At 34.5% G+C, this 16135-nt stretch overlaps 2 protein-coding genes across 2 annotated transcripts; one reads left to right on the top strand and one right to left on the bottom strand.

Annotated features, from left to right (window-relative positions):
- The first annotated feature begins 1227 nt into the window (after window positions 1-1227).
- LOC110683085 (WD-40 repeat-containing protein MSI4-like) lies at window positions 1228-11318 on the top strand. Its single transcript, XM_021859434.1, has 15 exons — window positions 1228-1443; window positions 2269-2332; window positions 3355-3441; window positions 4017-4079; window positions 4571-4636; window positions 4752-4826; window positions 4969-5044; window positions 6712-6907; window positions 7028-7109; window positions 7816-7889; window positions 8376-8487; window positions 8570-8644; window positions 9516-9592; window positions 9954-10053; window positions 10814-11318. Exons 1-15 carry the CDS (start codon window positions 1322-1324, stop codon window positions 10913-10915), a joined length of 1371 nt encoding a protein of 456 aa, XP_021715126.1. The 5' UTR covers window positions 1228-1321; the 3' UTR covers window positions 10916-11318.
- Window positions 11319-11830: 512 nt separating this feature from the next.
- Window positions 11831-15742, bottom strand: LOC110683086 (probable serine/threonine-protein kinase PBL16). Its single transcript, XM_021859436.1, has 6 exons — window positions 15052-15742; window positions 14306-14601; window positions 14078-14213; window positions 12858-12994; window positions 12621-12744; window positions 11831-12517 (listed from the first exon to the last, which is right to left on the bottom strand). The coding sequence occupies exons 1-6, from the start codon at window positions 15116-15118 to the stop codon at window positions 12141-12143; spliced, it is 1137 nt and encodes a 378-aa protein (XP_021715128.1). The 5' UTR covers window positions 15119-15742; the 3' UTR covers window positions 11831-12140.
- Window positions 15743-16135: the final 393 nt, after the last annotated feature.

Raw genomic sequence — 16135 nt, forward strand, 5'->3', positions numbered from 1 at the left:
GTAAATCTCCACATAAAGCCCACAAATTAGACATGGTTTGACAATTTTGCCCATTTCTAAAACCGTACCCAAAGTGAACAAATCTCGATCTAACAAATGTGGAGTCGTACTGGGTTGCCTAGGGAGACTGGAGGGAAGGCCGGAGAGGCGAGGGACGCCGGAGATACGTCGTCTTCGACGGAAAATGAGGTGGCGCCTAGTTTGGACGCCGGAACCATGGCAAGGACGTCCAGGCAAGGCGCCACAACCAGTGCACTGGCGTGCATGCCAGACGCCACAACTAGTGCACTGGCATCCAGCCCAGGCGCCTCAACCAGTGCACAGGCGTCCAGGCCAGGCGCCACCACTAGTGCACTGGCGTTTCTGCCAAACGCCGCCATTACCGTTTAATTTTAATTTTTTTTTGCCTTTTTTTTATTTTGTTTTTGTTTTTTTTTAAAAAAAATTGAAAATCCGGAATTCTATTAAAAATAGTTTTTTTTTTAAAATTATGTTTAATAAATTTATGTTTTGATTTAGGATGTGGAAATTTATGTTTTTTATTTGATTTTATAAAAAATATATATACTAGACTTATAAAAAGTAACACATAAAATTGATAAATATTAAAAAAAAAATCAAACACATTAAAAAAAAATTAGACATAAAACAAAATTATTTAAAAGTAACACAAATTTTCTGATTTTCCAAATATATATATATATATATATATATATACATATATATATATATATATATATATATATATATATATATATATATATATATATATATATATATAAGGTAGGTGGGGCGCCTGGCCAGGACGCCCACCCACTGGCGGTGGCGCCAGATCCGGCAGCCATAGCCAGTGGGCAGGCGCCTGGTTTGGACGCCTCTACCGTTGGCTGGGCTTCCAAGCCACACGCCATGCCACCGGCACTGGCTGCCGGAGCTGGCGCCACCGCCAGTGGGTGGGCGTCCTGGCCAGGCGCCCCACCTTCGCCGCTTATTTTTTTTTTTAAAAAAAATAATTTAAATAATTACCTTGCCACCAAGTCGCCGCCTTTCCTCCGCCGTCGCCGCCACCTCTTTCCCTTGCCGCTTTTAGAGAGATGTAGTGAGTAGTTTTTTTTAAAAACGAGGGCAATAAGGTCACTTCAATACAAATTTGTGGGCTTTATGTGAAGATTTGCGGGCGATGTTTAGCGATTCACAATAGGGTGCCAACTCCCTAATTTTAGTGTTGTCCGTATGTAAAAGTGTAAATCACAAAGCAGCTCACTTCAACTGTAACAACAAGAAGAAGAAATAGAGAAAGCTGGAGAAGGAGAAGAAGAAAATGAGAGGAAAACATCAACAATCAGCAGTTGATGAGAAGTACGCTCAATGGAAATCTCTCGTCCCTGTTCTCTACGACTGGCTCGCTAATCACAACCTCGTCTGGCCTTCTCTCTCTTGCCGGTACTTTTTTAGGGTTTTATATTTTATCATTTTCCTGTTTCACTGCAAAAATTTGGAAATGTTGCATTCTTGATGCCCTAATTTGACTGAATTGGCGTATTTTTTGGTTTAGGTGATGTATTTTGATGAAGTTGGTGCATTTTTTGAGGGTTTTTTTTTATTTTATTTTATTTGGTTAATTTCTAGCATTTTTTAGTTGGTGATTGTTTATGTTCGTCTTCTTTTGTTGTAATGGTGAATTTTATGTCCGAAATGGTTGACTTAGTTTGATAATTGTGTTCGTTTTGGTTTTGTTGGCTGGAAAAATAATAAATGTCAGTTGAGAAATTCTTGTTTGTTTGTTTGTTCGTTGTTGCTGATTTTGGTAGTGTTGATATGGTGCCGAGAATTGAACCTTAATCGTAACATAATGTTTCAAAGTTTTATTATCTGTTGTTAATTTTGGGTAGTGTTGATGACTTAATGTAGTGCTGAAGAATGAAATGAACATAAATTGTCCGCCTTTGAAATTCTTTGACTGTATGAGTTGTGGAACTACCTTATTTTCTGATTTTGTAGTACATTTTGTGCAATTTTAGAGCTTTAATAATAAGTAATATTCCTGCATGGTGTTATAATTGGCATTTCGAAGTTTGAACTTTTGAAGTATGATGTTAATTTCAGAGTTAAAATAAAAATAATAAGCAGGTCTAATTGTGAAGAGTTAAATACGACAGACTCACTTCAAATGGGCGCAACTTAATTATCTGTCATCCTTATAATTTACTCTAAAAAAACCTATACTTTTAGTGTGTCTTGAACAATTGTGTTCATGGCCTTGTGCAGGTGGGGCCCGCAGCTCGAGCAAGCTACTTACAAGAACCGGCAGCGTCTCTATCTCTCTGAACAGGCATATTCTGCTTTTCTTCCTATCTCTCTCCTTTCAATCTTAATAGTGGTTAATTTCGTAGTACAATGTTGTCGCTGTATGAATTTATAGTAAAAAATAAATTAAAAAAAATTCCCTTAAATTCCATGCTTAAATGTTTTCATCTTATGTTTTCCGGGTTGCAATTCTTTTAAATTTTCTTTTCAAGTTCTAAATGACATGATTGAGAGACCTCCTCTAATACTCCGTTTCTCAACAAGTATGAAGACGTCTATTGTTATAATGGGTGCAAGAAAGATTAAAGAAATCAACAAACAAGAACACAAATTTTATTTAGTTCACTAACGATGAGTTAGCTATGTTGACGGACAAGCGAGAGGAGAGTTTTATTGATCTTGAGGAAAGTTCAATCTCTATAATAGTGGCTAGGTTAAAGTGTTAAACCCTTTATATAGTACTCCTAAAACTTAAAATGGAATAGGCCGAATATAGGCTTAAAAACAAAAAATCATAGCCCACACAACAATTAGTGATAGTCATTCAAAGGGGGCTAAGTGGCTAACTGATTTAAGGCATATTCTAACATCTATGATGGACTATATATCAACTTTCAACTATAATGGATTACATATAACATGTCACTAAATAATCATTTATACCTTATGTTTTATCTGTTGTGAAATTGTAGTTTAGTTAGGTGACTTTCAGATTACAGGTCTGATCTAAGAAAACCCTCTTTGCTTTTGTGGGTGAGGTTGCTTGAATTGCTATAGGTAAAAGCCTCATTAGAGGCGTTGGCTATGGCATGACATGGACCAAGCAATGGCATCGTTAATGATTAAATTTCTGTTTTTCAGCTACTTGATTGTCCATCTCCAATTCTCCATCAAATTGTTTATATTTGAAATTTTCTTTTGCATGAACTCAGTGAATGTTTGTTCAGAAAGTTGCATTCACACATGCTTGGAATTTAAATCTGTCTTTGCTCTTTTATACAATGGTTCTTTTTAATTGTGATGGTTATTCTCTTTGTAATTTTTCAGACCGATGGCAGTGTGCCAAATACACTGGTGATAGCAAACTGTGAAATTGTAAAGCCAAGAGTTGCTGCTGCAGAGCATATCTCACAGGTGATCTTTATTATCTTATGTTGTTCCCTGCTCTCAAATTTAAGTGCTTGCTTGACCAACTTTCCTTACTCTTATTTCATATATATATATATATATATATATATATATATATATATATATATATATATATATATATATATATATATATATATATATATATATATATATATATAGAATAACTAATATTTCGTGAATCTACTTTAAAGACAGTTATTTCGAAATTGAGTTCAAAACTGTTTATTATTTTATTTTCTTTATGGGTGTGCTTTTCATCTTGAAAGTGGCAAGATATGATTGAAGGATGTAGAATTTGCTTAATACTCCTTTTGTCCCAATTTCTAAGTACACTTTGTAATCTGTGGTTGTGAGTCACATCCGTATTGGGGGAACAAGGGCACGATGTGTTCCAATTTCATATATATTTCTTGAGTAGATGAAGCTTACATATAAATGCTGTAAACAAAAAAATATCACCCCATCCTGATTCATAAAAATTGAAATGCCTTATTTTGTTGATTTCGTGTTCAGTTTTTCCATTTGATGATTGTAATATGTTAAATTTCTTTTTGGTGTAGTTTAATGAAGAAGCTCGCTCTCCATTTGTGAAGAAGTACAAGACCATTATACATCCTGGAGAGGTGAGGAAAAATTGTTTATGAATTCTAGAGCTCTGATTATACAAGTATGTTCAACTCGCTCGTATATGCATATTTGTATTGAAGGATGTTCATATTTTCATGCTAGAGCCTTTGTTCGGAATTATATTATTTGTAACTTTGTGTATGTTACTGATGGCTACTCTTCAAATGTCCTTTGTTTGTTTGTAACTTGTAAAATATGAATTAACACTATTCAAGCCTGGTGCCCTGGATAGGCTGTTTTTAGAGAGAATTCAGAAAGATGACAATTTAAGTGGAAACATAAAAAGTTGACATACATTATAGCTTATTTTCAATTGTCATCAACTTGGACATTGAGAGTGTGTGCCTTTTCTTGAGTTGGTTTTACTCTTTATGCATGGCTTGACATCTTATGAAAGAACCTACTCATTAGTGTTACTTTTAGCACATGATTTCCTTTCTGAAGAGAACATGAGCAATCATGGTTTATTCCCAATGTGTTTTAACAGGTGAACAGAATCAGGGAACTTCCTCAGCACAATCATATTGTTGCCACCCATACAGATAGTCCTGATGTAAGCCTTTTCTAGACATACAGTAAACAATTAATATCTAAATGTTATAATTATCCCTTGTTCTATTTTCATGTACTTTCTCTACAAAAAAAGTTTATATATGATTGTATTTTAGGTTTTGATTTGGGATGTTGAGACTCAACCCAATCGCCATGCTGTGCTAGGTGCAACTCCTTCTCGTCCAGATTTGGTATGTTTTGTATTTATTTATTTATTATTTAGTATTATTTTTTTTCTCTGTTGTTCAGTTCTTGTCATAATATATCTAGGGTTATTCATTTTGCTTTAATTCCAAGGAACATGCAAGCATAATATGTCATGCTCTCTTGCAGGTATTGACAGGACATAAAGAAAATGCTGAGTTTGCTCTTGCAATGTGCCCAAAGGAACCTTATGTGCTCTCTGGAGGTGGGGAGGCTGTATTATTAGTACCTCTAGTTTTGACTTCATCTTGATGCTCATGTGATGTATTTCTTTCTTCGGAATCACATTGATGTTAATATCCTATCATGTTTTCTCATAGTATTATCTTGGAATGTCCGACTTCATGGATTCTTGAGCTTGCTATTGGCTGGGTATTCTATTCAATTCCCAATCATCTCATCTTATTATAGTTTTTTTTTTTTATTTTTTTATTTTTTTTTGGGTGGGGGTGGGGGGGGGGGGGTTGGAGGGAGGGAGAGGGTAGGATCTGGGAACAGTTTTTGTTCATTCACTAGGTGCGAATATTCATAGTATTACAAGCACAAAGAAAAATCTGCCAATCCAATAAAAGAGCGCACACAGATAACTAGTCTAGCAAGCACATATCTTCACCTTACTGTCTTCTGTTGCATCCGTGTGAAAACTAACAAGTGATTCAATTATTTGTAAATCCAGCATTGCGCTGTGGAATTTTGGAGTGGTTTTGGTTCAAAGTGGGTTGAAAAATCAAGTCCAGCTTATCCAAATTATAGTTATGGTAATATATGTTGGATCATATTCTATTTGTACCACAATAAAGTGTTCCTAGATGATTTTCACTCAAAATTAGAAAGTAAATTTTGAATATAAATGAATGAAATGCAAGAAGTTGAAAAGAGGGAAAAAGGTAAGAACTAAGTAGTATACATAGAGATTGGAAAAAAGCTGACGCGATAGAGAGTAAAGTGAAATAGTGCTTAAATAATTGATTTTTCTTTTAGGGAAAGAGGAACTTATGTAAGGATGTACCATACTAGTAGTGAGGTGATTTATTTTTAGAACAGAGAGTCATTAATCTGATTGTAAACATATTATTGTCCTGTAGATATTTGGAATTTACTTCCCTACTGGTCAGTAGTAATACTCCTTAGGATATTACTCTATCTTAAGGAGATTTTTGTTTGATTCATTCCTTTTTCTGAGAGCTGTGTGTAGGGAAATGTAGCATACCACATTACCACTAGGGAAGTGATTTTCTTAAGTGGGTTGTTTTCTCTTGAATTGTATCAATGTAACCTGACCACACTGTTTTACCCTAGCACTACATCAAGGAGGTGGGATACCTATAAATGAGATTTATAGGCCCGTTATATGGTGCACCATTGACATCATAATGTTATCCTGAGAGGGGTGCCTTAAGGCTGTTGGTTTTGCTCATGGATGAGATTCCAGTGTTGAATGTAAGATGATGGGGTATTATTGGGACTTCACTGATATAAGGAAATTGTGTGGTTTGTTTATTAATGTGATTGTGTGTGTTCTTCTTGCCATCATTACTATTGCCTTCAACTTCATATATTTCTAAAAGTCAGATGGAGATCTATATAGGTAGATGCCGATCATTGGCTGTAGATTATACCATTTTTTATTTAGCAGGTCTGTGAAAGATTCATATCCTTCTTATAAACATGCTTTCTTCCTGCTTTAAATATCTTACCTATATAACTCCTCTTATATACTTCCTCAAAAAAGCATGTACAAAGACAGACAATTTTATTAGCAATGGCAGCAGGTTGCTTGAAAATGGAGCTCCATAAATTGTACTTGCATCACTTGCTTTAGTATGCTTAAATTATTTTTGCGAAATTTGTCACACATCAATAATTTTGCAGGGAAAGACAAGTCCGTAGTTTTGTGGAGCATTCAGGACCACATAACAACAACATCCTCAGACCCTTCAACCAACAAGCCTCAAGGATCGGGGGCGACAATAGTGAAACAAAATGGTGAAAGCCCTTCTGTTGGACCTCGAGGTATCTTTCAAGGCCATGAAGATACTGTGGAAGATGTGCAATTTTGTCCAAAAAGGTGATTTTCCAATTTTATGTTATTAGTAAATTGCTGCCTATGAAATTTATACAAAATTTGGGACTCTTGAGTTTTGCAGTGTCATCATTTGGTTTTGACTCTATTGCAATTATCTTGAAGCTCTCAGGAGTTCTGTAGTGTTGGAGATGACTCTTGCCTTATACTGTGGGATGCTCGGACCGGGTCTGATCCAGCCATTAAGGTAGAATTGTCATTAATTTTTTTTTTTTGGTGATTTTAGCCGGACTTGATTATTTTATTATAGTTACAAACATGCATACATGCACACAGGCACATACATAATACTTCCTCCATTCTAGTAATATTGCAACAACTGGACTTTTGTACTATTCATTACGCTTGTTCGACCACATATTATGATTTATACGTAAAATAAAATATAATCTTGTGGGGTCTTGTTAGATTCGTCTCGTAAAATACTTTCACAATATTAACTTTTTATAATTTTTACTCTTATATAATTATGGATATTTAACATATAAAATGTGCTTTGGGATGCGTAATTTCATTCTTGTTGCAATATTTGTGGAACAGAGGAAGTATCATATACCATGTATAATAGCAGATTTCAAAATGTATCTTTACTTTTTTGAGCTACAAACTTGAATGACAAATGCTATTCTAATTTGGTCCAATTGATGAAATTTCCATTTGACCTCAGCAGTAAGAATTTTATATAAATTAATGGTGATCTAATGCTATTGTAAATTCCCTTAATTGATGCTATTGTGATAGTGATTTTCAAGGGATTTTCTACCCTTTCAACTAAATAGACTATATGTTTATTTTAAGTCTAAACTTATCTTTTAAATTTTGTTATTACTATATGTAATTAACTCTGATTCTATTTGTTACATGACTTGGTGCTTTGGTCCTGAATTTGACAGGTTGAGAAGGCTCATAATGCCGATCTTCACTGTGTTGACTGGAATCCTTTTGATGAAAATTACATCCTCACAGGGTATGCTCTGCATCACTGAGTTTTCCGTTTATGTTGTACTTCCTCTGTTTCACTAAAATGTAACACTTCTCATTTCACGCTTGACAATGCATTATTTCAATCTCTAATATTTTTATATATCAATAAGTGTATAATTATTATTTTTCTTGAAAGTATGAAATGAGGCAAATCTAACAAGATCCCACATGACTCTATTTTTCCATAACCATAAATCATAAAAGTTAGTCAGAGTAAAGTACGTGAATATTGCATAAGTCAACGTGTTGCAATTTAGTGAACAGGTGAAGTATTAGGTTGCTTCATTTATACATGAGATATGCTCATCTATTATATATTCATATGAGAAGAAGGATAGGAATATAGTTTGATCCCTTCGTAGGTCAGTCTGGGAGGTCAAAATATGCACAGCCTTACCCTTGCTAGATAACAGTAATAACCCTTTTATTATTGTAGGAGTTGACATGGCTTCTGTGTTATTTTCTTCAGATCTGCTGATAGCTCTGTTCGTATGTTTGACCGGCGTAATCTTACTTCTGACGGAGTAGGATCACCTGTTCACAAATTTGAGGGCCACAAAGCTGCAGTTCTTTGTGTCCAGGTTCTAAATGTTTTTCGCATAATGTTTGTAACCACATTCTATAATCCTGCAAATTCTGTTCTTAACACATCCTTAATTTCAGTGGTCTCCTGACAATCCAACTGTCTTTGGAAGTGCTGCAGAGGATGGTGTTCTCAACATTTGGGACTATGAGAAGGTAAAGAAAATTAGCATTTACTCTTGTAATGTTTTTGGAGACCTGTGGATAAAACAACTATAGGCAGAGGAGTTCAGGAGATAGGAATTAGTTTAGTTGCTTGGACTTGTGGTTTAACTTATGTGCTGAAAGTTGCTCACAGTAAAAGAAATATGCCAGGGTTCTAGCTTTTGATTTCATATTCTAGTGCTTATTGTATTTGTCAATTGCTGAATTCTCTCTTGCCCCAGTGTCCCCACTTTCCTTCTTTTAATAACTATGAACATCTGCTAATATCTGTCTGAAGATTATATGAAATTGACTTTTGAATACATACCAACCATGGCAAGTACATCATCTATTTAAGTCATAGATCTAGTGTAAGAATAACCATGGGACTCTTGTGCATTGGTTATATTGTTTCTTGGGAATAAAGTTCAGATAAGTTCCACAAATAATAAGTTTTGACACACTCACAAATGAGTTCTGCCACAGTGGAATTAACTTAAATTTATGTAATAAAGTTCAGACAAATGAGTCGGATATAGTCATATAACTCAGATATTCAAATAATACGAGTTAAAGTTCAAAGCTAAAACAAATTCAGACTAGGTAATTTGAGACTAAATAAGCCAGATAGAACAAAGTCTTGAGATTTCTGTGCTTTGCTGATATTATAATTTTTTGGCGTGTGTTATTAAAGGGTTATCCGATCGTGAATTAGTGACATAGTTAAGATTTTACAATACTTAATAAAACTTAGATATTTCAAGCATTTCATCTTATTATATCCTGGCCTCCTTTTTTTTTTTTTTTTTTTTTTGGTTGTTGTTTCTGCATTTTTGTACCACTTGTACAACTTCTTTGATATACCCTCTGCTATTTTTTCCAGGTTGGTAAAAAGAAAGAGCGTGGGGTAAGAACACCGAATGCTCCTCCAGGTCTCTTTTTTCAGCATGCTGGACACAGGTTTGGCTTTTCCTTAATATGTTTCTACATGTTGATATTTTCATTTCTTTTGTGTTTATAGGATATTTTAAAGACTCGGAAATTTTTTGTTCATCAAATCTTTCTACATGTTCCATTAAACGATTTTCTCTGCTAATAAGTTTGTATTGTCATCTTGTAGAATAATTGACATCAAGTCTTTATAAAAAATTTAACAGTTCATGGTTCTGTCTAATGCTAATCCTAAAAAAGCTTTTGATGCAAATTTGATATTAGCCTTTGTTTTCAAAAGTATTTTGTATGTTTTCTGACTGCTGTGTTTGTTCTAATAGATGAGGTCGCCTTACAACTGAGCAAATTTGCTTTTCTGAATTATATACAGGGATAAGGTGGTTGATTTTCATTGGAATACCTATGATGCTTGGACTATTGTGAGTGTTTCTGATGACTGTGATTCTAGTGGCGGCGGTGGAACTCTACAGGTACCTTTCATCTCTGATTGCTACATATGCACTAGATGTCCTGACTCATGACTCGTGATTCTCATGACCGTAATCATGATATTAGCTCATTCAAAGGTGTTGTTTGGTTGGCTTAATTTCTTGGGCATTCAAAATTCCCATGAATTTCATTTTGGACTTCTTGTTTGGTTGACACAAAAAAGTGAAAATGGGGGCAATGACAATTCATGGGAGTTTTTCCTTCCATCAAAACATGGGAATTTACTTGCGCCCCCCCCCCCCCTCCCCCGGGTAAGTTAAAATTCCTATGGGAATTTACTTCCTCCATTTTCAACCAAACAAATTTGATGAATTCCCATGATTTTGATGAAGGAACTTAATTCTTACAAATTGAAATTTCATGGGAATTTTCACTTCCCTAATGAACCAAACGACCATATTCAAAGAGAGAAAGAAATGCGTTTTAGTTTTCATTTAAGTTGAAGCATGACGTTGCCGCATCAGCCTAAATATAAATTAATTTCCCACTTTGTTGCTAGACCTAAATTAATACTCAAGCTATTGACAAGCCCTTTTTTACATTAGTACTTTGGCTTTATTCAGTCAAAGCCTTAATCTAAAGGAGCCAGCAAGTCCTTTGCTTTGAAGTGACAGAAATCTACAATTAATTTGAGGCTGTATCAGTCTTCTGATAATCTGATTTACCACATCATTCAACTAACATAATTTTGTTAGCTTTAAACAGAAACCCTGATGTCTTCTTACATGATTTTTTCTGCAGATATGGCGTATGAGTGATCTAATTTACCGACCAGAAGAAGAGGTTTTAGCAGAGCTTGAAGAATTCAAGTCACATGTTGTTACATGTGGTTCTAAATCATGAGGTGAGATAGAGTCTGTTTGTTGCTGATGGGCAGTGGTAGAGTACATGGTCTTCCAGATCCCATGAATGTGTAGAGTAGATGATGGCTGAAATCTATTTTAGTTATGTAGCATGTTGATGCAAGAAAGGTAAGGAATGGGATTTAGTATTTATGGAATTTAAGGGTTATTTTTTACTTTGAGGGTGTTTGGGGGTGGTGGGGATCTTTTACGTGGGCTGTGGAATGTGATTTGTAATATAAACTCGTGAAGCAGTGTTTATTCTAGATTGAAGTATGATTGTATGTAACTAGAATAGGCTGAACAGCGAACACCAGCTTATGATGCTTGATCCCTAGGGTATAGATATCGCTCTAGCTAAATTTCACCTTTGCAATATTTATATTTAAGGCTACAATTATGAACTCCGGTGTTCTAGAATTAGGTGCACCCAAACGGCCAAAGGCAGGTGAAGGAGTTGAGTATACTGTTAGGAACTTGGGACTCACCGTTTGGGAGTTGAGCAATGATTTAACTGAAGTAGACTTATTTGGCAATTATAAAACTCAACCCTTTTTGCTACCATAAAACTCGACACAACTCTTTTGTCACAATCTAATTACCATCTTTGATACTTATCTCCCTCCCTCTTGTCCATGTTTTCTCCTCTTTTGTAAGACTTAGTACATAGCCTATCAGGCTATCACCATCGGCTACCACCTTAAAAAAAAAAATTAATAATAAAAAAAATAAAAATGTAAGCGCTTAAGATTTCATCTGGTGTGCCCTCTTTTGGCATGGTGAGCAACTCTAAATTAAGATCAAACTTTATTCTGCATAAAAAATGAAATATTGTAGCATACCGATTTCATGTAGCCTACAGTCTATTTTGTTAGATTGATTAATTACACAGTGAGAGCATTAGAGCAATATCCTGTACACAAATTAGCTTAATGAAAATCAGATTATCATTTTAGAATAATATCAGGCTTTTAGTACAAGATCCTAATACATACAAACTAAGGACAAATTGTGAAGGTTTTATAAAGCCAAAAATACAAAAACTTTTCAAACAAGTACATCAATCAACTATTCCACCTCCCAATTACTATGATCGATGATAAATTAGCTAAAACCTTGCTTAGAAGGATACCTAGTTCATAACATCTCATTGTCCTTAATAAAAAGAAAATATATCAACAGACTACATGTCACAGACGACAAACCTCAGCGTATTGTACATGTAACTAGATAGTTTTTGGAACCTCGGCTTGGAAAGTCAAAGTGGTTTGACCATTCAAAATTTGAGGTTCATTGTCATCGATTTGAAGAGGCTCAAGGGAGTCCACTATATCGCGCATAAGTGGTCTAGCCTTGGGGTTGCGATTCAAGCAATGATAGGCTAACATGGCTGCCTTTTGTGCTCCTTTTACAGGATAATCTCCTCCAAGTCTAGGATCTATGATGTTAAGTAGTTTTTTCTTCTCTTTAAGTAAAGGAATAGCCCAGTCTGTAAGGTTTTGCTCTCTTGCTGGTCGTGACTTGTCTAATGACTTCCTTCCTGTGAGAAGCTCAAGTAAGACTACACCGTAGCTGTAAACATCACTCCTAGGAGTTAAGTGACCTGCAATTACACATCCACCAGTAACTTGTTTAATAACACTGTAATAAACTAATAACCAATACTCCCTTTGTTCAGAATTAATAGTCATACATTGACAGTTTACCTGTCATGATATATTCCGGAGCTGCATATCCATATGTTCCCATTATACGAGTGGAGACATGAGACTTGTCGCCAACAGGCCCATCTTTAGCAAGGCCAAAATCCGAGAGTTTTGCATTGTAATCCTGTAATGTATATATGAATGTTGAACGGAGTAAATAAGGGTGTGAAATTAAGCACATTTGTAAGGTAAAGATAGAAAACATAGTGTAGTATTATTAAAACGTAAGTTCCCCACCTCATCCAACAAGATGTTAGATGTCTTAAAGTCTCGGTATATGACAGGCTTCTCAGCATCGTGTAAATAAGCGAGTCCTTTTGCTGCACCAAAAGCAATCTTCATTCTGATACCCCAAGATAGGGGAAGCAATACTCCTATAATAAAATTATATGTTATTATGAGTTAAATATATACAATTATGCTGGTGAACTAAGTTATGGGTTAATATTGACTTGTCTAAATTTTATGTTATTCATTTGGATAGGCCGAGTGAGGGGAATAATTTGTGCATAACTTTATTTACTAGTCTAAATGTTGTTCAAAATATAAAAATTGTGTACTCGTATTAAAACAAAAAAAATAAAAAAATAAAAAATTCTATAAAAAAATTGTAATTTAATTGTATATTTTCATACTCCCTCTATTCTATATTACTTTTTAAATATACCCCACTAGAAAACTTATTAGATTCCTCCTTTGCTCCCTACCCCCCCCCCCCCCCTTTTTTTTTTTTTTTTTTTTTTTTTTTTTAATTTTAATAATATGTGTCTAATCTACTATTACGATCGATTCGAAATAAAAAGCCGAGTATTATAGTGACCAAGTTGCGAATTGAAATATATGTCCTCACTCAAAGTAGAACAATTTAAAAAATACAGGAAATATTATAAATGTGTATTTATTTTTTATGATGCACATTTGAATCCTTACAATTGGACTCTGCGTACATTGGCAGCAATTTACATTTATGAAAAAGATAATCCAAGTTTATCAAGGATACATTCAGTCATTCACAATAAGCATATCATCACAATTTTATCTATATAATTACAAATGTTGAATTACACATGCATAATCATAAAATTGCAATCTAAAAAAAATATAGGTTAATCAAGCAAATTAAAATTTATGCTTTTATGCTCATTTGAGTTCAAAATTTTATTTTTGAATTGCTCATTTTATATACAAATGAGCAAAAATTTCTACTAATTTTCAGTTTCCAAATGATTATCCAAATGAGCAAAAATTGAACCGTATTATTGCTTATTTGGGAGTTGGGTGTACCTAATTGACTACCTAGCTCTAGGTACACCTAGTTTAATAGACAGTTTAGACACCTAAATTCTAATTATATCTAATTGCAACTAACTCATATTAAATGACTAATTACAAACAACTAATTATTCTATATTTTAGTTATTAAACAAAGTAATTTACATGGTACAAATAAAGCTTACTTGAAAACAAATTGTTCTCCACACTGCCTCGTGACATATACTCGTATATCAACACACGATGATCCTCTTCACAGCAATATCCAATCAACTTCACTAAATTAGGATGCGAAAGTTGTCCAAGAAATATGACTTCGGCCTGAAACCCGAAAAGTTAAATATGACCCATTATTATTTTCTCACACGTTAAATGTAGTCACGTTTTTGGGACAGAGGGAGTATATGACTTACCAGCCATTCTCTGTGACCTTGGTAACTATTGTCCCCGTCGTGAACCTTAACGGCTACTTGAATTGGTTGAATGCTATCTCTTAAATCTTTTGAAATGAAACCTTTAAAAACACTTCCAAAACCACCTCCTCCTAACAAATGATCTGGTCTAAAATTTTCAGTGATAATTTTTAGTTCTTGGAAGGTGAAAACTAGGAGTGGATTTGTCACTGAATCGCGGCCACGTAAATCCTCTACTTCCTTAGCGTTAGAAGGCAATTTACTCTCTTTCACAACGTCGTTCTGCGTTGATGAATCTGAAAATTTCGTGCACGTTATTACTAGCTCATTCGTCGCATAAGTCTTGTGTACGACTGTATTGTATACAACGGTACATATTTACCAAAATTTCATTTGTTGTCCAAAAGCCACCCCCAAATCTAACAAAAGTCACTTCAAAATTTAACTACGCGTTAAAATAACAATTTTATAACTTCGAGGTGACAATTGCTTTTATTTGACAAGCACACGTGGGCACGGGCCGTACCTCAGGGTTATCAGCCCAACCAAGCAACACCTACACCCCATTCCTCCAATCCCCATGCTACCGTAAGAATCGAACCCTTTTCACAAGAGGTTGGGTGACTGTTGTATACTATACACTCGTACATAAATTTTCGTGATCATTTTAATAAGAGACTAGAAATGAAGAAAGAAATAAAAGTAATTAGATTTGAAACAAAGAACAAAGAAAGAAAAAAAAAAACCTGGTTTGGGATCTGAAGAGACTGTGTAGATTGAATCATGCTCCCATCTAAACCAACAATTACCCATTTTTCTTGTAAAAAATTAGCTGTATTTTGCCATCCTCGATCGATTTCGAGTGCTAATCCTCTTGATTAATGTTGCACCTAAGAGCAGTTCTAGATCTTTCAGGTGGGTGTTCTTGTATAGAAAGGAAGGATAAAGAGATATACACAGGGAACTTAGAAGAAGTTGTTGTGATCAAATAAAATTGAGTGCCACTACTATTGACTGGTAAGTGCTTAGATTTGAAAACAACTGAACTATATTGGGTTCACACTCTTAATTGATGGGATATTATTGTTGTTAGTGCCCTTTAGTTTTCATTTCACACACCTCATCGCCTTATCTCGGAATTTTCATTATATACTCGAGTGTAAAAGAGTGTAAAAGTACCCGATATAGATTATGTACTATGTAAACGAGCGTTCTAAAAAGTACACGCGTATGTATAATGGACATCAGACACATGCCCCTCTGTTTCCCTTAAGTTATGATGAGTTGAAGACTATTTGGATTATTGGTGCTTCTTTTTGTGTTTTCTTTCTTGCCCTTGAAGTGTGCGTGCTTTGTTGTGTCATGTGGGAGTTAGTGCGTTTCTGTGCATTTTCATGGGCTCACCACTCATCATTTCCGTCCTTCCCCCCAAATATACAAATACAAAATTAATAAAAAACAAAAAATACTTTGATTTATTACAATAGCATGATTATAACAACCCAATAATATTAGATTTTTAGTTGGCACTACGTATATAAATGAATTTTTATTGATAATCAATCTTCATGAACATAAACAATAAACTGATATTCCTTAATCTCCGTATTTTTAATTTAAATTATAAAAAGTATCGAGGGATTTCCACCATACTCAATTAAAGATAGTTGTAGGTATCTCTCATATCAGACCCATATGCCTAAAGCCTAGCTTGTCTCGAACTTTTTAAAAGGATAGACCAAACACAACCCAAGTCCATATGTCATTTTATTATGTTGTGTCTTGAATGTGCATGTATTTAAGCCAAATTAATTTGTTTTTGTTGTAATG

The sequence above is a fragment of the Chenopodium quinoa genome, unplaced genomic scaffold (assembly GCF_001683475.1).
Source record: "Chenopodium quinoa cultivar QQ74 unplaced genomic scaffold, ASM168347v1, whole genome shotgun sequence".
NCBI lineage: Eukaryota > Viridiplantae > Streptophyta > Magnoliopsida > Caryophyllales > Amaranthaceae > Chenopodium > Chenopodium quinoa.

Coding starts and splice junctions, on each gene's coding strand:
- LOC110683085 (XM_021859434.1), top strand. CDS start 1,322: ATGAGAGGAAAACATCAACAATCAGCAGTTGATGAGAAGTACGCTCAA. Junction 8,488..8,569: donor CTGCAGTTCTTTGTGTCCAG/GTTCTAAATGTT, acceptor CCTTAATTTCAG/TGGTCTCCTGACAATCCAAC. Junction 8,645..9,515: donor ACATTTGGGACTATGAGAAG/GTAAAGAAAATT, acceptor TATTTTTTCCAG/GTTGGTAAAAAGAAAGAGCG.
- LOC110683086 (XM_021859436.1), bottom strand. CDS start 15,118: ATGGGTAATTGTTGGTTTAGATGGGAGCATGATTCAATCTACACAGTC. Junction 14,214..14,305: donor AAGGTCACAGAGAATGGCTG/GTAAGTCATATA, acceptor TTCGGGTTTCAG/GCCGAAGTCATATTTCTTGG. Junction 12,745..12,857: donor CTAACATCTTGTTGGATGAG/GTGGGGAACTTA, acceptor TATACATTACAG/GATTACAATGCAAAACTCTC.